General features: G+C 38.6%; 1 protein-coding gene and 1 long non-coding RNA gene across 3 annotated transcripts; both read right to left on the minus strand.

The window, feature by feature from the left end:
* Positions 1 to 1,695: 1,695 nt before the first annotated feature.
* On the minus strand, positions 1,696 to 17,011 carry PI4K2B (phosphatidylinositol 4-kinase type 2 beta). Of its 2 annotated transcripts, none has more exons than XM_042871740.1 (10): positions 16,828 to 17,011; positions 14,123 to 14,280; positions 9,577 to 9,777; positions 8,858 to 8,989; positions 7,399 to 7,552; positions 6,433 to 6,500; positions 6,078 to 6,177; positions 4,987 to 5,120; positions 4,181 to 4,240; positions 1,696 to 2,057 (listed from the first exon to the last, which is right to left on the minus strand). In XM_042871740.1, the coding sequence occupies exons 1-10, from the start codon at positions 16,970 to 16,972 to the stop codon at positions 1,884 to 1,886; spliced, it is 1,326 nt and encodes a 441-aa protein (XP_042727674.1). In that variant the 5' UTR covers positions 16,973 to 17,011; the 3' UTR covers positions 1,696 to 1,883. The 2 variants fall into 2 exon arrangements, with proteins under 2 accessions (XP_042727674.1, XP_042727673.1); XM_042871739.1 differs by having other exon boundaries at positions 16,714 to 17,011.
* Positions 17,012 to 18,065: 1,054 nt separating this feature from the next.
* LOC122179604 lies at positions 18,066 to 19,002 on the minus strand. The gene is made up of 3 exons (XR_006178767.1): positions 18,971 to 19,002; positions 18,329 to 18,418; positions 18,066 to 18,232 (listed from the first exon to the last, which is right to left on the minus strand). It is a non-coding gene; the product is annotated as an uncharacterized LOC122179604 (long non-coding RNA).
* Between the last annotated feature and the right edge of the window lie 149 nt (positions 19,003 to 19,151).

The following is a 19,151-nucleotide window of genomic DNA, read 5'->3' on the forward strand; positions in this document are numbered from 1 at the left end:
AGAATTACCTGGGAGAAGAGGCTGACCACTAACCCACCACAACCTCTGGGAGTTGTAGAGCAATAAGCTCTCTTCTGAGCCTCCTCTATGAAAAAGCGGTGAGATGCTACAGCCAGGAAAGAGGAAATACTTCTCTTCAGCACAGAAGGTAAATCATAATAATGGACAACGTTATTAAAACTTACTATGCAGTGCCATTCCAGTTACATCTTCTCAGTACTCTCAAGAAAGTTACACCATGTAACAGGTACAGAGAGTATACTTAGTACAAAGAGTTATACAGATCAAACAAGACAATTAAGGATTCTCTCTGTAGGACAAACACAATACTGGAGTCAAAACCCTGTGCGTTTCAGACTTTAACATTTATTTTCTTCAGTAGGAGGTCTGGTACATAAATACCTGCTTTAAATTTTAATAAACTGGATAAAAACAAATAATGGATAATTTATAAAGGTGGTCATTTCAGTTTTCAACTCCATCACACTGTATTTCTTCTATTTTTCAACATTTAAGGCTTAAACACTTTAGTTAATCATGTGAATTGCTGACACGCTACAACAATATTTACATCCAAAATTATATAAAATACAAGCATTTGAGTTCAGCAATATTGCTTAGAATTACAAAATACAGAAATATCTGAAATACTGAAAGTTTCTCTCATAAAAGCAGCAATTTTTTCTCCCATTCCTGGTCTTCACTGAAAAGTTACGAAAATAAACATTTATCATATAACATAAGCTACAAATCTAGAAGCATGACTATCAAGTCTTAAGTCACATTACTTAAACATAAATGAAAATTGGCAAATGAGCATAACATTGTTAAGGGTCCAATTATAAATCTCTGTGCTCTGTATATTACAGTAAGTTGTTGTTTTTTTGTTTTGTTTTGTTTTTTTTTTTTCCAGTCAAAAAATAACAGTGTGTTTGGTTAGAAATTCAGGAGGCAGACTAGCTTTGTGATTAATAGTGCTTCTGTCATCAATAGTGAAGAACCACTTTGGTGACTACAGATTAACACAGTTATAAGGAAAAACCCAACCTGTACCATTGTGCAATTCTTTTGCTGTAATCTATCTACAAAGAAACACCACATTTATGCATACAGAACTTTTGTATTGAAGTACATAAAAGCTACAGGTAAAGTTTCACCCTCCAAAATGTACACTCAGTTCATTTTGTCACAGTAGAAAAAAACTGTGTGTACTTACTGGGGATGAATTTTGCTGTAATTCAACTAAAAGCTATTTAATTATTTTTGGTCCCAACATGCAATAACAACAACAAAAAAAATCTACTTTGAGCATCTCTCTCCTTCCCCCCCTTCACATGTGTGTCAAGGATTTTTAAATTATTATTATTTTCTTAAGTGCATAACTTTTTTCCCCACATAAATAGCCTATGAAAATCTATTAACAGCTTCAAATGAGGCAGAAACTTCAAGGAAAAGCATTTTCACAATCAAATAAAACATTCCACTTTTTTTAAAGAACATATAAAAGGAAACTGATAGATTATAGCTTTTCACATTCATATTAAACCAAAAGAATTTCTGTTGTATTCAAAAGTAGTTTCTCAGCATATGCAAACTGTGCATCTTCCCTTTAGTATTATTCAGATTACATTAATTCAGCCTATAAAAATACAGTATGGACAAGTTCTTCTCATTCCCTGACATATGAATTCATGATTTTGACACAAAAATTGTAAACTTTTATTACACTCAAAATACATTTCTTAAGTCTTTAGAATTTAAGTTCTGAGGTGATGGCAGTTGGAGCTCTTGGTATACAGCAGAAGTACATTATTGCAGAGCCTTTACACAGAAGTAGCTTACCAAAGTTAGAGAAGCTTACTCTTCCCCACATATTTTTGTTGCTACCAGGAGGAAAAAAAAGGCTTCCTGCTATGAAAGGTCTGTGTGAACGCGTTACTCAGATGAACAATTCGGCCCTGACTTCCAGTGCTACTTCGTTCCACAATTACACGTGGCATCTGAACAAGCTGAATGGGGCTTTTTCCATCCTTTAATGCCTGAGTAAGGTTTAGTATCTAAAAGAGTAGAAAGCAGGTAAGGTGCAAGCATACAAGTTAAATTGTGGTTGACAGGATTGTAAACATGGCTATCACTCCATTTATTTGATAAGGCAGTCTTCTACAAAATTTGTTTAAGAATCTACTGCAAGTAGAAGTACCTCATGTGATAACATTATGACATTCCACTGCTATTTCATTCGCCAAATCCAGTGCTAAGATTCAAATTCAGCCCTCAGATCTGCCAAGAATCTGTTGTTCTCCTTCCAAAAACTTCAGTGTTCACTACCTATCCTGATATCTTACATGATGTTCAACGTTTCCTTTACTGAAAACTAAGGCAAGTACTCAAATGCAATTTAGCTGACATATTTGCATTAGCTATAATCTCAACCCCTTTCCCCTCACTGCACATCCTCCTTCCTTCCCTGTGGAATGAACAGCAGATCAGCGTGTTCCACACTTCCACGTTGCATGCTTTCCCAGATGAAGAACCCCGCAGATTAAGATTGTTGCATGGTTTCCCCACAAACTGGTTCTTACAGGAACTCCACTTGACATTTTCCAAGTTCAAAGGTCTGCATTAACCATTTGCTATGGTCTCTATATTCTCAAGAACTGGTCACGTTGGGCTTGAAACTCTTTCTACTATTTTTTCCTGTTTCACAAAAATGTATTTCTAAATACTTTCAGTGCCTCAGATTTAAAGCCTCATAAATACCCTCACATGCAAGATACATTGTTCTTGGTATTTCTTATCTTTATCAACTAGATTCTCTATTTTTAATAACATGTCTACAGAGTGGTGGGTTTTTCTGCTATCCTGCAGAAAAAATCTTCCGTAATCAATGTGGTTATCCCACTCTTGCATAATCCCCTTCAAACATACATCAAAAGCAACTCTAAAAATCAATGCTGAGAGAATCCCTTGCTCCCGGATTTCCAAACATCAAGGAATAATTCTGTTAAACTTCTTTTATCTACATCCAAGCCTGAAAAAAAATTACATCTGTTGCAATTACACAGCTCCAAGGGCAGACAGACAAAAATAAAATCCTCTGCTGAAATCCACCTCAAAAAAAGAAGTTGGACGAGAGGGTCTGGACTCTGACTTTTTAGTGTCAAATTGAATTAGACATTGTTGTCTAGGTCTCTCTCAGCTATGCAGATTAGATTTTGCCTGTATCTTTTTTTGTTAAACAATAGATTCCCTGTAGCTGACTGATTCAGCACAAACAAAAACAACTTAAAAAACTACTTAACTCTGTTAAGATAGATGAATATTTCAGAATATTTCCAGTGGCTTCACAAAGATCTTCAAAGATCTATTTCAGAAATAGCTCTTAAAACTAAACTTTTAAACTCATAAAGAATAAGGTTCTCTGGCTTTTAGCCAGTGAACAATTAATGGTAACTGGAATTATGTTTGACTAAACAGAACTGCAGTTGTGCATAAAGCTTCTTGTTACAGGGAAAAAAAAAACAGACAAAGCCACTCTAGGAATTGCCAACGTCTGGCTTTAAACTACCCACGCTGAATTTACAAATGCAGAGAAGTCAGTTTCAGTGCGCTCAGAAGGGAGTCTTAGTTCCTCTAGCCCAATTCCCTTATGTTTTCACAAATCACTGGTTTATGCCCAGCTTACTTACAATGAACTAAATTTATTTTTATAGTTTCGTCCTCCAGTATATCAGACCAATTTTGAAGCAGCAAGGAGAGAGAAACCATTTCCTCTCTTGTTTTAGTACTACAAAATGACTTAAATTTATCACTGAAACTCTAATCTGGAAATGCCTGGATTACTCTGCTAATCATTGGTACTGACATCTGCTAAGATGAAGGAATTCTACTACCCGATTTCTTTATTGTGAGAAGTATTTCCAAGAAGTTAACCTTCTAAAATCAATACAACTTTATTTTGTATTTATTTTAATAATGTTTTGTTTAATATATCAAAGAATATACAGGTATCATCTCCTCCCTTTCAAAAAAAGCCTCCATTAAAACTCAATTTACTCTTCCCAGATGAAAAGGCCTTCAAGTATCTTCCAGTTGAATAGGAGCTTTGTTATTTTCCAGATACAAACACAAACACCTGAGAAGTTGTGACAAATTAAGTAATATTAAAATGCAGTCTTACCTGCCCCCTCATAACAGACATTTGGTTTTCAAAAGTAGCCTTGTCAAATCCTTTATCAGTCTTTGTGAAGAAAACATAAAACATTACAGTTATTATAAGAAATGATCCCTTTGTTATCAACTGTGGTTTTGGTATGCACATTTATCGAGTTTGCAATATGCACAGTCATATCTATCAACATCATAATAAACCTAGGGAGCTCCCAGTAGTCACAGAACGACTCAAAGAAATCTACTTACTGCAAACAATTTAGTTATGTCAAAATAAACATCAAAATTCATCACATGGTAAAAGCAGAACGTATCAATAGGTAACAATTCAACCCACTGGTAGGCATCCTTAACACCACCACAATGTTATACCACTGGACCCTCATTTTTTCTCTGCCAAAGAAATTCTTCTACCTCTGGATTTATTACGTCCTTTTACAGAATTTGAAAATCCAGAGTCATTTTGAATGCAGCCGAGTCAAAGATGCAATTATTAGTGCCAGACTCATTGGGCTACTTCAGTTTAAGTGTATATACACTACAGAGACAGGTTAAATGGAGAATTTACATAGATTTGTTCTATAAAGATTAACTAGACTTAACCAAGTATGTGAAACTTCACTATATATAAAGGTAATTAGGTTTTCAGATAAGCTGACTCTTAGTCACAACAGTGACATAGCTTCCTGTAATTATGTATATATAATGATTTGGTAGAAAAGGGTACAACAAAATCAAAAACAAGAACTACCTGTACTTGTAATGGAACAGTTAGGTATATCAGAAATGCCAAATTCAAAGAAGCATCCCTCTCACCTTAAATAGTTCATAAAGATCTTCACAAAGATCCTGTACAAAGTTCATGTCAGAGATGCGAGGAAGAACCAAGTCTCTAGTCTCCTGAGAGAAGGGAACTTGTGCTTGAGAAAGCCAAGCCCAATGAAAGGGATCTAACATAGGAAAAAACAACAGGCAAAAATTAAGTTTTCAAGTGTTTACGACTGTTGTGGTAGCATGCTCCTTCCTGGAGGTAATCAGTAATATGTGCTTCCACAGCACTGGGTTACCTCAATGTACCTCATCTGGCTGCAGCTACAACAACAGCTATGTTTTTTTTATTTTTTTTTTTTTTACTCCATCAGTGACAACATACATTTTAAGAATATTTTGAGTATTTAGTTTAACCAATAAATAGTGTAAACAAAAGCAGCTTACTCCTTGTGTAGTAATTTAATTTCCTTTGGAATAACATAACAGCTACAGAACTAGAACTGACTGCAGAAGAGATATGTGGGAAATAGCTATCAAGTAGCAAGATGTTTAGGACTGCACAGAGCTATGAGCAAGTAATTAAATAGCCTTTTATTAACCAGGCCACACTTAACTGTAACAATTACCCAATCGGCCAACAGTTCACAGACATCATTAAGCCTTTTCAGGCACTTTCCTCTAAACTGTAAGTATTCAGAGAGATTTTCAGAAGCAATTTAGATTTACTAGGAATGTAAATTTTTTTTATCCTCTTGAACCTAATATTAAATTCTACAAAATGAGCTAGGGTTGAAAACAAGGAAAAATACTAAATAGGCTGTCTACTTATTCACAGCAGCACCCTCAGAACAGTTTTGAAACAGTTTGCATATCCTTGCACTCAAGTCACTTTTGACAGCACTAATTAGAAAAAAAAAGTAAGAATCATTCTTTGTGAATATCTATGTATTAATACTGCTCTAAGTTTAAAAGAAAAAAAAAGCAAAGGACTATATCACACATCACACATGCCACTGAAAAAGAAAAGCATTTGGTGCTAGCTTGATGGTTTTACACTTCATTATCACCCAAACTGCAAATACTTATTTAGAAATCACTTGTCCAGAAGTAAGATGGTTGAGTAATACAATACATACACGCCCTCCACTCATCAGGATGCTTAAAGGGAAATGCTAAGCCATTGTCAATTGCAGCGATTTTAATAGTAGATTCTTCAGTTACAGTCCATTGAATATCCTATGGAAGGAATATTTCAAAGTTTAGTGACACCTGCGTGCGTATAAAAATATAACATACATTAGAATACTAAATATGGGTTTTAGTTTCACTAATTTAAGTAAATTTAAATTTCAGGAAGGACTATCAAAGAAACTGCAGCTCACAGAATTCTTAAGGCTACCACCATAACAAAGGAGCTCTTCCAAAAATACGAAATAAACAGAGCCCAGAAACAGCTGTAGGAATCAGAACATTTTCAGATTATTTTCTTACCTTATCTGACAGGTTAAGTTCATCACCTTGCTTTTCATATCTGACTAACCAGTTATCATTACCTCTGTCTTTAAGTAAAGAAAAAAAATGCATGTCACAAGACATCATATAAAGAAAGCACTCAAAATTATACAGAAAGTAATACTGTAAGTTGAGAATTTACCAAAGATATCAGGCAAAACCATTCAGGTTTTTTTCCCCTCCAAAACACCTTTTGTGAAACCTTTAAGATAACTGATTTATTGGAAACACTAAATTTTACTAAACATATTTAAGTAATATATATACTACTGCTTTACTGACTGAATATACAGGAAAAAAAAAAATAATCAAGCAAGAAGTATCTTCAGGCACTGGCATTCCTATAGAAGTAGTAAAGATGCCCACTTCAGATGAAGCAGCAAAGGAACCATTTAGATAAAACTGCCTTTGCATTCTACAAAATTCTAAAACAAATCACCTACAAAAAGTCAAAACAAAAATCTTAATCTCCAAGTGAAAGAAAGAGGAACACAGGAGAACAGACATTTCACAGATTACTGTTCAGTGCCTGGCCACCATCAATACAAAGTATTTTGCACCAAAGTGAAACTGTGCTGTTATTGGTCTCCAGCTCAGCATAAAAGGAATGGTAGCTGTGGTTGCTTTTATGCTTCCTGTAACTTCACCATCCTTTCCTCTAATTTTGCAAAAGAGACAACTAACCACCTATTAACACAGCTAAGGCAGGAGTATTTTATTTTAAATTCTCAAGTCATTTAAAAATATCAAGTAACTGCCAATAAAAATTGCTTGGATTTTGTAATTCTCTAATATTTAGTGTTTGAATCTAGAGATATACATTCTTGCCTTCATTTGTGAGTAAAACACTTGAAAAGCATTAAAGCTTTCACTAGCAACTTTCAGTCAGAGTTATTTACAAATTTCCCCTCAAGTTCACTGATATTTCAGGATGCTACAAGGTACCTGTATTTCTGATGACATAATCCAAGATAACCAATCTTTCAAACTGTGACTGAAATTCCTTCCTTGTGTTCTCAGGTAAAGGATCAGTTTCAAACTTCCTGAGCCAGTAGTCAGCTTCCTTATATCCTTCAACAAACAGCTGGAAGGAGCCAACCTAAAATATTAAGAAACCATATAACAAATACATCCACACATGTCTTCAGCTAACATCCTTTCAAAGGTCAGAACACTGAAAGCAATACAGTGAAACACCCAGCAAAAACCAGAAAATATGAAAACAAGACTAAGTAGTTTCTCTTCCCCAGTGGTTTCTCTAAATTCTGAGAAAATTCTAAGAAGTCTCAAATGTGATTTGGATTTTTTTGGTTTTGGTCTGATTTTCAGTGTGTTGAAGCACTCATTGAATTTACCAGGAACTAAAAGTAGGCAGACAGACTGGCACAAACAAAGCTTCAGTGTTATGAGCAATATCTGATATGAAGAAGTAGCATCTATTTTCATTGAAAATACTTGGTTCATCAATTCATAGAAAACTCACCAAAAATTACAGCAGGAAAAAAAGTCTTCCCCTCTGAACAGCTTGTATGTTTCACTGATGAGACCAGCAGCTCTGGTCATTTTTTCAAAACATTTTGCATGAAAATGACTGAAATACATTTCCCAAAAGACTCCAAGGAAGGAAAGCACAGATGAAATAGGCTCCGTATGTGTGGACAACAGAAAAGTTACTCAAGATTAAAATTCAAAAGAGAGATTATATTTGAGAATTAAAATGTATATAGATGCACACATGTTGAGATACAGATGAACTTTTAAGTGTACATAATAAACATGCAATATGTGATACAAGCTTGCATAACATATGTTGTATCAAACTAAATTGCTGGAATTGAGAAGTAGATCACTAAAGTTGTGTTTTAAAAGTGTAAGAGTAGAACTGGTGAGATTCTGCAGTTACATCAAGAAAGATGTGAGGCTGTAGTCAGAGGAACACTGCACACAAGAAGGTAGGATGAGCATGACAGTAAGATCCCTAAAAAAGGAAAAGAAATAGAAGGGAGAAAGATTCAGAAAACCTGAAAGAACTAGAAAAACAGCAAGGGAGAAGCAATCATGAAACAAACAAACAAAAAAACAGCAAGCAACAAAGGGAATACAACTAGTTAAGACAAGGAGAAAAACGAAATACACGATTTTTATGTGATTTTCTTCAAGGAGAAAGCTAAGCTACAAACTGAAGCAGTGGCTAGATTGTGAGCGTAGTTTAAGAGAAAGAAAGATGCAACAGAACAGTCAGGTTTTGCTTAAGAACAATTACATTTAATCAACCTTCCATCATTCAGAGATTGCTTGTAAATAAACAACAAGGTGTTTCTTCTGCTAGTCATCTATAGCATTTTTATTATCAAGGTTTTTGTGCCAGAGAAAGGAAACGCATTGATCTTCTCTTCAATCTTACCTTAGGAGGTAGTCCAATGCGATTAAATTTTTTAGCAACTTTTGGCACTTTCTCTAAAGCATATTTTTTTCCTCTCGACTTTGCACGATCTATTGCACTGTAATTAAAGGTCTCGCTGACAAGCCAGACAACCTTCAAGTAAGAAAATGTCACCATTAAAAATGTTAAAAGCACAACTCCATTATGCATCATTTTATTTATCTATTTACGGTAAGTTTTATGCTGTTGCCAAGAAAGCAAAAATGAAGCATCAGGCAACTCCAGTAGGGAAAATAAATAAACAAATAAATAAATAAAAACCAAGAAAGCATGAATATTTGCTATCTCACATATCTTAAAGAGAAATCTTAAAGAGAAATGTGATGAAATACTTGCAAACTAGAATCTTTATGCACTGCTATATAGAATATATCAGAATTTACAATTCTTACGCTTCTTGCTAAATTAGATGCAGACAAACAGCAGAAAATACTGAACACTGAAGTGGTTATTTATTTTAAATGGAGAACACACTGAAGATTTAATTCAACTCTCAAACTTATCCTTTAAAACAAAGAACCACAGAGTCACTGTTTCTACACTACAGCACTGGGCAATAGGACTTGATACAGTTTGCAGATGATCTAGAGCTAACGCGATCACAACTGCAGCCCAGATTCTGATATATCAGTAACTGTGTACTTTCTGCATTTGATAATTCATGAATTTTTAACTTTTACCTTAGTTTTGGGCACAACTCCCAGCCCCAGCTTGTCATCTACAAGATAGGCACCAGCTTCAGAGAGATAGCCCTGGTTGGGAACAAGGCAGCCTCTGCCAAAGCAGCAAGGACAACATATCTTGTGAAAATATTTGGTCCATTTAGGATTTAGATGTCCATAAGGCTCTTCAGATTTTGGTTTGAACACTCCAATCATTTTCTAGGATAAATAATATACAATTAAACCACGGATACTTTCAATAACAAATATTCAAAATAATTTTAAATCCTAATGCATTACACAATTCCCCTTTCTATAAAATATAATAAATCTAGACCCAACAAAATAGTATTTGAAATAAATGCATTATATAATGCTGTTCTAGAAATAGCACAAATTCAAAATGACCTCTTTTCATAACAAAAACATCAAAACCAGCCAACACTTGCTACTTCTACAAAATTAAAGACAACTATTTTAGAACACAAGTAGTTTTTAAAAGCAACTTTAAGAAGAACTTTCAGCCTACCAGTTAACTTACTGATTAGACATTCCAGACAGACAATGGTTCTAGGAAAGCAAAAAATATACAGAATGCTGATAATCAAGTGTTACATTTTATCTTTTGTATCTATTTTATTACTTTCAGTTAGAAAACATGAAAACTTGCACTTGGCAGCTCCAATGGATAGCACCACTATCACTGTAGATTCCTTGACACAAAGCTGACAGCAGCAGTTTATATTAGCTGACACACATAAATAATTGTACCAAAGCTTAAGATTACTAGGAGTACTATTCCATTTTTGGACATTATGCTTCAAGAAATCTGTGCAATAACTAGAGAAAATTGGGAAAAAAAATGAGAATATGCAAGACAGTAAATATTTCTCCATAATTCACAGATCCCAGATGGTATGACCATGGATTGTTCAGCCTAAAGAAGAAAAAATAGGGTGCAAAAATCAACTAAATAAGTTGCTATAAAGAAACAAGGAACAACAGATTTAGTGTTAACCAACCAAGAAACGATAGGCTTAAATCCCAGCAGGTAAGAAGCAAGGAAAACTCTTAAACCTTAAGAGTAGGCTTAAGACCAGAACAAATTTCTGGGCTGCGCAGTTTCCAAAACAGGATGCTGCTAAGAACAGGTTAGTCACAGGAGCATGACAAATCCTTTAAGACAATCCTGCTCTGCAACATAGGGATTAAAGAGATAATTTCTTAAGGTGCCTCCTACAACAGGGTTCTATTATTTGTTAACCTCAAACTGCACAGTTTTCGTTACACTGAATTATATACCTTTCCCATTGTCTGTGATAAAATTTAGCCTAATGTACAAGGTCCCTGCAGTGACTTTTGTATAGCTCAAGTAAAATACTGTAGACATGCAGTATTTTTATTCCTTTTCTGATGACCACACTAAGTAAATCAATCTCTTATGTAATATGTAATGAATACAACTATTTAAAAATACTTTCTCATACTAGTTCTCTGAATCCTTACCAAAAAAAAAAAGTAATCACTCAATAAGCCAAGAATTGCTTGCAGTTGCACTCAATTCTTATAGCTGATTTGCACGTCAAACTAAGAACACAGTTTGCTGCTAGTTAGTTACCAGCATCCCAGGAACCTAATTCAGCTGGACTATGGAGATGAACTAACTAGTTGATCTAGGTTCAATAGAATTTTTAGCTGCTTTCACTCTTGTTTTGGATAAGACTAACTACAGTGAACTTACTTTGTTACACTTGGCAATACAATACACAACACAGTAGGTTTCTCTTACCTATCCACTTTGATTCACTCCCACCAACTACCAGAAGAAATAAGTTGAAACATTACTATTTGCATTCATTCTACAAGTTTACTATCAACAGGAATAGGATGTGAAGTGGCAAAAATTCTCTCATGCTTTCAGCACGCTGTTATCTCCAGTTCTAATGGTGTGCAAGTTCTCTGCAACTGTGCATTGTGTTTACGATTCTATTTAGACCTACACAAGAGGTCCTTATTCCTACAACAAGCATTCTCTGTAACATGTAAGTCTGGAATTCACAACTATGTTCTCCACACAGAACACATTAGGAATTGGCCTCCTAAAGCAACAAAAGAAAAAAAACCCTTTGGAAACGGAATTTGCTTGGCATGCTACTTCAGCCAACATCACAATACTAGCATTCTTAAAAAAGTTATTTTACTCCTGTTGAATCACATGTATCTACCTCCTGAAAACACAGTTACAAGCTTTCATTTCCCAGAAATGTAATGATGTATTACACTTATATGCCAGGTCAAGTCATTAATTATCCTTTCTGAGTCACATTTTAGGTAGTACTTCCCACAAACTGAACATTTTTAAAAGGAGCTTAGCTCATTCCATTGCTTGCCTGAACCTTTCTGTGCTATAATATCAAGTCAAGATACAATTTTCAAGTTTTTCCTGAAGTTCAAACCTCGATAAACTTTGCAGAGCCACTGATGTCGAGTAGAACCAGATGGCTCACTATGTAGACAACAAAGAAAGCCAGTCAAAATTAATTTCTAGACTGGCTGCAATGACATGACCAATTAGCCAGTAGCAAAAACACCTTGCAGAAGACTGCATTGAGGCAGATAGACTCTTCCTTGGTTACACAGTGTGCAGGTAAATGAACAAGTATTCGTCACTTCATCAAGAATGCTGAAGTACTGAACTGCTTTGTATCAGTAAACAGCTACACCAGTAAAACACAGAAAGGTGACAGGTTTGTATTTCTGGGAGAATCAAATCAACAATTAAAACAACTTAACGGCAACAAGTCATTTTAGCTAGAAGTTGGTATTAGCGTGAGTAAATATGCCAGAAGCTGAGCAGTTAGAATGCTAAGTATATCAGTTAATAAGGTCTTCCCCAACACAGGGAGGAGAAAGCAAGCCACAAAGCTGCTCTGAATTTTTCCAATTCCACAAAAGGAAAGAATCACAGAATCACAGAATCACAGAAACGATCCTTACTTCTTCAGAATCTCTTTAGAAGTTGTATTCAGTTTGAATATGCATATGTAAGCATACAAGCTGAAAGCCTGCACAGAACTAAACTACTGAAGTAGGGAAGTGACTTGAAAGTAAAAAATTACTGATGAAACTCGAAACGGGTCTCTCTGTAAATAGTATTATACGTATGAGCAAGAATCCCACAAACTGATTGGAGAAAGAAACAATTTTTCTTCCAGTTTCAAAAAGACATCCCCCTCACTTTCTTCCCCATCCACTTTGGTTCTCCTCCAACAGGATGAAGGAGCTCACTACTAGCAAATGTTCCTGGAATGCAGGAGCATGAACCATATATACAGTCCTGAAAAGATTTTGTATGGGTAATTCTGCCACCTTACGTCTTCAAAATAAGTTCAGAATGAGACCACAACATAATTCAAGGCAGGCAATTATTGTGAAAAATCACTCATTCAAAAGCATAAACACTATCACCAGAAAATTGCCATTAAAACTAACTGGATATCTATGAAAAGTGGCAAGACGGGAATATACTCCATAACAACCAGTAATACAAATAGAGGTTAAATAAAAAGAAAATTAAATCCCAAACAAGGAAGAAACAACTTTTCTGAGGATGCAGGAAAAAGCAATCTCAGATGTTGTGAAAACCTAGGACTTAGGTGTTACAGTTTCCAAGTCCAACTCAAACGGCATCTTCAGAACTAACAAACACCTGCATCTACCTAAAATTAAAGGCTGCTGACTGAGCTTAAAATAAAATTGCATATAACAAATCAAAAGGTACAGAGAATTATCTTCTTGATACTCGCTAAAAATGTTCCGGAGTCTGCTTTCTGGAACAGGCCCATAAGCAAAGTATTTCTGATTTAAAGAAAACGAAGAACTATGCCGAAAGTCTCCTTTAATAAGAATGCTAACATAGTGATACTTTTCAAGCAAGTTGTAACTAAGTTCTCTCTCTCACAATAGACTTAAGACAACTCTGATGATATAGTAGGTGACTACTACAGTTGCCCTTCTCTTCTGTTAGTGGTAAATGGCACCTTTAAAAGTAAGACAAACTAAAACTACCCTGCCAAGATTCTGTAGCTGACTACAAGCAAAAAAGGTTGGCTGGTTGTTTCACTCTCCTTGCCTGTCCATAGGAGCATGTAGACCAAACCATCGTAGATAAAACACAATAAACAGAGAAAAAATAAATAAGTAAAACTGCTCGCTAAAGAACACTGAACAGTACTAAACCAAAGGCTGAGTTCTTTCAAGGAAATCAGTTAAAACATGCAAAAAACAAAATGGTAGATTCTGCAAAAAGGTTCCCTGAGCTGTTCTCAAACAGACCCTTTTATTTCCTCCGTATTTATCTGATGCAGAATATCCAAAACATGCTAAAACTGCAATAGAGAAACAGTTAGTTGGGCTTCACTTATGCCGCAAGACATCAGAAATCTAAATACTTACTTGTGCTGCTTAGATTTTGGCACGCTTAAAAGGTTTTTAAACAGAATTAGAAATTCTCATTTTAAACCAGCTATTGTTAGAGATTCTGCATTTGAAACGTTTTGCTCACCCCCTTGCTGTCCTTCACAAAGTAACTCCCACTGGATCCTTGAGAGATCCTTTCCGGCAGAACTCCACACTCTATAGCTTGTTCTGCTCTCATAACAATTTCTGCAAATTCTGGATCATCTAAAAATGTATTCATATCAACAGTGTGTCCCGTATGTCCTGGAAAATAAGAAAATAAGCAAACAAGCACAATTTGTAGTAAGAAAGAATAAAAGCATAAGTAAATACATAGAAACATGAATAGTTCTCCCTGCCAATGCCTACTTACCAGCAAGCAGGAGAATCTGCTCTGTCGAATCAGTGCAACTTTGCACACTGATACACCCACATCTAATAAAATGTATTTAAAGTAGAACATCCAAACCTACAACTACTTTGGGACTAGCACTGCAAAATGTTTATATCTTACAAGGATTATTTTAATATTTACGTCACAAAGCCTAAAGGAGAAAAAAAGAACTAAAAAAATGCACATGTATATTGAACATCCACATATACCCTTCTCTTAAGGCTTTTGCTCCTCTTAGTAGAGAAAGGTAACTGAAAGCAAACTGTCCATCACCCACTGAGTATTAGAATGGTACCACATTATTCTGCTAACAGCTTGGCTAGCACATTCATTACCCGCTCAGTCTTACACGTAGAGCTGAGAAGTAGCATCAACATCCCAACCAAGTATGGCATGCCTTCAGCACTCAACACTAAAACACTGTAAACCTCCTGAAGAACTTCTCTGCACACTGACCAGGGAATCAGTTCTATATAGATAATAAACAATAATGAAAAACAAGCAGCTAAACAGCTGGCAGGAATTAATACTTCTATTGCTCTTCAAAACTTTACATTATTTCTTGGTGTAAGTTCTCGAACTGGAGAGCTCTGGCTTTCTCAGAGGTCAGCTTTTAACTTCTGCGCATTCATTCCAGGTCCAAAATCCATTAGAATCCTTACTGCCTTTAGGAATATAATCTTCTATCACGTCTCCCTAACATGAACGTAATTGAGTACATTTGTCTTGCAGTTATATTTAAGAAATACATTATGCTGTATGCTCAAGAGAATTTTTGTCTTTTTAAACGTAGGGTTTTAGCATTGTTGCTACTGAGCTACTAGAAAGCCTATTGCTGCAGTGATGTGGGTATATGGGAACACACAGGATGCAAACAAGGACAGAAGCAGTTGTAAGAAGTTTCCTTTCAGTTTCTCAACAGCTTCCATATGAAAAAAAAAAAAGCCACTTGTAACTAGCATCTGTTGAACACAGCAGGGTTTTCCAAGTTGGTTTCCTCTATGAAAACATAACACAGCTTATTTTCAGTACCATCCCTGGATGCACAATTACAACTGTTGAAGGTTTTTCTTGCAGCTGCTCCAAGAACTATTCTTCTCAGAAGTTCCCATTCAGGAGATCAGGGCTCAGCCACACAGTCAGCATTTTCCAAATGAAGTTGCACAAGGTCCAAGTACAGCAGCTTTACAAACTTAAACAACAAGACCGTCCCATCAAGGACATGAGCACTGTCATCCAAGCACACACCTCTACTTGTTCTTCCATCAAGTTAACGATCACATCGGCTAAACCAGTGTATTTTGTGTGTAAGTGTAGCACTCTAACTCCTTTCACTTAAGACTTTCTCTATTTTAATGCTAGTATTAGTAGGGGGAGCCTTGAGGAATTCTGAAGTTTTCTTACATAATCTCAGAGGAGATGTCAAAGAGATCTCTGCATTCACCTCTCTTACTGCTCTGCAGGATGAGACTCAGAGCTCCAGTCTCCCCTCAGAAACATTAAGGATGATACTTTGCTAAAAGCACCATCTCAATACATTCAATCTCCACAGAAATAAAGCAGAAGAACCCTAACATCCTATCGGCACCCTCACATCTTTTACTGGTTAAAAAACAAGATTGCATTTGTTTCTTACAGTTAAACTCCCTATGGCTACTTAAGAAGAGTTACTCACATAGCCTGTTTTGTTCAAATTGGTGCGTTTTTGATTTGTTTGTAAAATCAACTATTCCTGCAAAATGAACTTTTTTCAAGTTTAAAGAAAAAAAAAAAAAAAGCCTTCCTAAGAGGCAATTTTAAAGCCCATCATGGACAAAAAATATAATTACCACAGCACACACTGATCGGTGACACAAATCCGTGGATTTCCATCGGCAAACCCTACATTGCTTTCAAAGTCGTACAAAAGAAAGCACCAAAGCCTGAAGAAGCAGCGGCAGCCCGCAGTCGTGCAGTCAGAACTTTTACTGTGTAAAGCGACAAACCCAAAGAAAGTAGCAGCAGAACCGAACGGCAAGGACAAGGCTCAGCAGCAGCGGGCAGGCTCACGGAGAAGCGCACGAGCTCGGCAGCCCCGCACGTCCCGCGCCGCCCGGCACCGTCTGCTGGCTCTCCGCGCGGGACGGGCGGCCCGCGAAGCAGCGGGCATTGCGAGCCGCGAGCACCTCGGCCCGGCAGGTACGGCCCACCCACTGCGCGGGGCTGGGCTAGGCCGGGCCCGTCAGCCCCTCCGTCCATCCACCTCTCTGGGCACACGCCGGGCGCCCCGCGCCGCTCCCCCCGCGCCAACCCTGCGGCCGTACCTGCGCCGACGCGGGGCTCCTTATCCCGGGCGGCGCCCGCTCGGCGCCCGCGGCCCGACGCCCGCAGGAGAGGCTCTTCCTCTCCATCCCCCTCGGGCCCCGAGTCCTCCTCACCCTCCTCTTCCTCCTCCGGCCCCGGCTCCCCGCACAGCCTCACGGCCCCGCCGGGGGCGGCTCTCCCCGCGGACGGCCCCGCCCGAAGCGCCGGCTCCGACAGGAGCAGCAGCTGCTCGTCGGGCTCCTCGGAACCCGACTCCATAGGCGGCAGCGGCCAGGAGCCGAGCGCGGGGCGAGGAGGCGCCGCCGGGCGAACGCGGACTCAGGCGCCCCCACCGCAGCCCATGGCGCTCTCGGTGCCAGCGCTACGGCGGCGGGCCCGTCACGGCTCCGCGCATGCGCCGGCGGCCCGCCCTGCGCTGCTACCTGCCTTAAAGGAGCCGCGTTCCGGGCGCCGCGCTGCCGTCCCGGCCGTCCGCGCAGCGCGGCTCCCGCCCTGCGTCGTCCGGACGCACGCACGCCGTGGAGGGCAGCGTGACTGCTCCCTGCTCCTCCGGGCGGCCAGACATCCACCCTCGAAGTATTCTCGTTGCTGAGACTCAACAAAACATCTCCGTAAAGCCCTGAGTTTCTAAGTCTGAGGCTGGTTTGTCTCTTGGCCACGTTCCGGGTTCCCTCCTACCTTGCACTTTATGAAATGTTCTATGCAGTGCACTGTCATTTCCAAAAGCAAGCAAGCAGCAAACAAAAACAGTACGAATCTACTCCAACTGCTTCCATGTTCTCACAGCCATCCTTGTGTTAACAGAAATAAGGGAAACAACCAAACCCCAACACAGCGCATCACACCGTGACTAGGATGCATCCTCCCACATTTCTCTCTCTGGGGACAGGTTTTGCTGGCACAGAGCTCAGAGGCGTTGGTGAAAAACAGGAGAAAGACATGGAGCACATGCACAGAACTGAAGTTCTGGATTGTGCTGGGAGAGGGTCAGTTCTCAGCTCACACAGTAATTGCATGTCTTTATTATCCATTATTCTCATAATTATTTGCACCACAACGATTCGTTGTGTACGTCGCCTGCATCATGGAAAGAAAATGACTTTGCTTGGTTTCTAACAAAATAAAACCTTGCAGCAGTATGTTTGCTTTGTCTCAGGTTACCTCTCAGCAGTGGACTTTGGAATGCAATGCCATTTACTTGTGTAACTATTGATATCTGCCACATCTGATAAAATCCACTCACAGTGCTTTTCTGTTTCCATTTCTTTTAATAAAAAGTGAACAAACAATTGTACAGAAGAGCTATAACAGAGGATGTAATTTTCAGTGCAGACAATGACACCGATTAGCTGCTGTCTGAAGCAAGCACACGGGTCAGAATTCAAGGGGAGAAGGCTCACGTTTTGCCCAGCAGATCACTGAGTGCCTTTCCCTTTAGCTGCACTAGTTGGGAGTGAGCTGAAAACACTGCTATGCAGTTTGTCCCTGGGCTTTTCAAGGATTTGAACATTAATTCTTCTGAAAAAGTAAAACAAGAAACCCATGAGCTATTTGTTCTGTCACAGGGAACAATTCACATGAGCTGTGGTGTGTGTGATCACCATCAGTTCTTACTTTTGGTATTCTGCAGTAAGAACTCTGTAGCTTGCTGCTGGTTTGATAATGAGAAGCCTTCACACTGCTTCAGTCTTTAAGCAGTTCAGCCTGTAATTAAACAAAATGCACATCGCAGAACGGTTACTACAAATGATTAATTTTAATTCCAAGTAGCTAATACTCTCCATTAGCTACCTGGTCTGAAGTTACTAAAGTATGCAAGTAAGTCTGATTACAGACTCACTTATTGAACCCTCATAGAATGGCCTGGGGTGAAGAGGACCACAATGATCATCCAGTTCCAACCCCCTGCTATGTGCAGTGTCGCCAATCACCAGACCAGGCTGCCCAGAGCCACATCCAGCCTGGCCTTGAATGCCTCCAGGGATGGGGCATCCACAACCTTGGGCAACCTGTTCTAGTGCATCACCACCCTCTGTGTGAAAAACTTCCTCCTGATACCCACCCTAAACCTCCTCTGCCTCAGTTTAAAACCATTCCCCCTTGTCCTATCACTTCCACCCTTGTAAACAGCCATTCCCCCTCCTGTTTATACTCTCTTCAAGTATTTGGAAGGCCATAGTGAGGTCTCCCCGGAGCTTTCTCCAAGTAAACAAGCCCAGTTCCCTCAACCTTTCAACCTTTTGATCCATTTTCCACCTTAGTTTCTCATTCTCGCGCGCACTGTGCCCTCTCCGCTCGCATCCACGCTCGCACTCCCCCCAAACACGGGACGCGCAGCAGAGAATCGAACCCGCGCAGCAGGGCGCGCTTTCAGCTCTCCCTGAGCGCCCTCTCGTGATGCGCCGAAGTAACGAGCTGAGCGGTTCTGCCTTTCCCA

The sequence above is a fragment of the Lagopus leucura genome, unplaced genomic scaffold (genome assembly GCF_019238085.1).
Source record: "Lagopus leucura isolate 7727_CA_CO unplaced genomic scaffold, USGS_WTPT01 Super-Scaffold_100004, whole genome shotgun sequence".
In the NCBI taxonomy this organism is placed as follows: domain Eukaryota; kingdom Metazoa; phylum Chordata; class Aves; order Galliformes; family Phasianidae; genus Lagopus; species Lagopus leucura.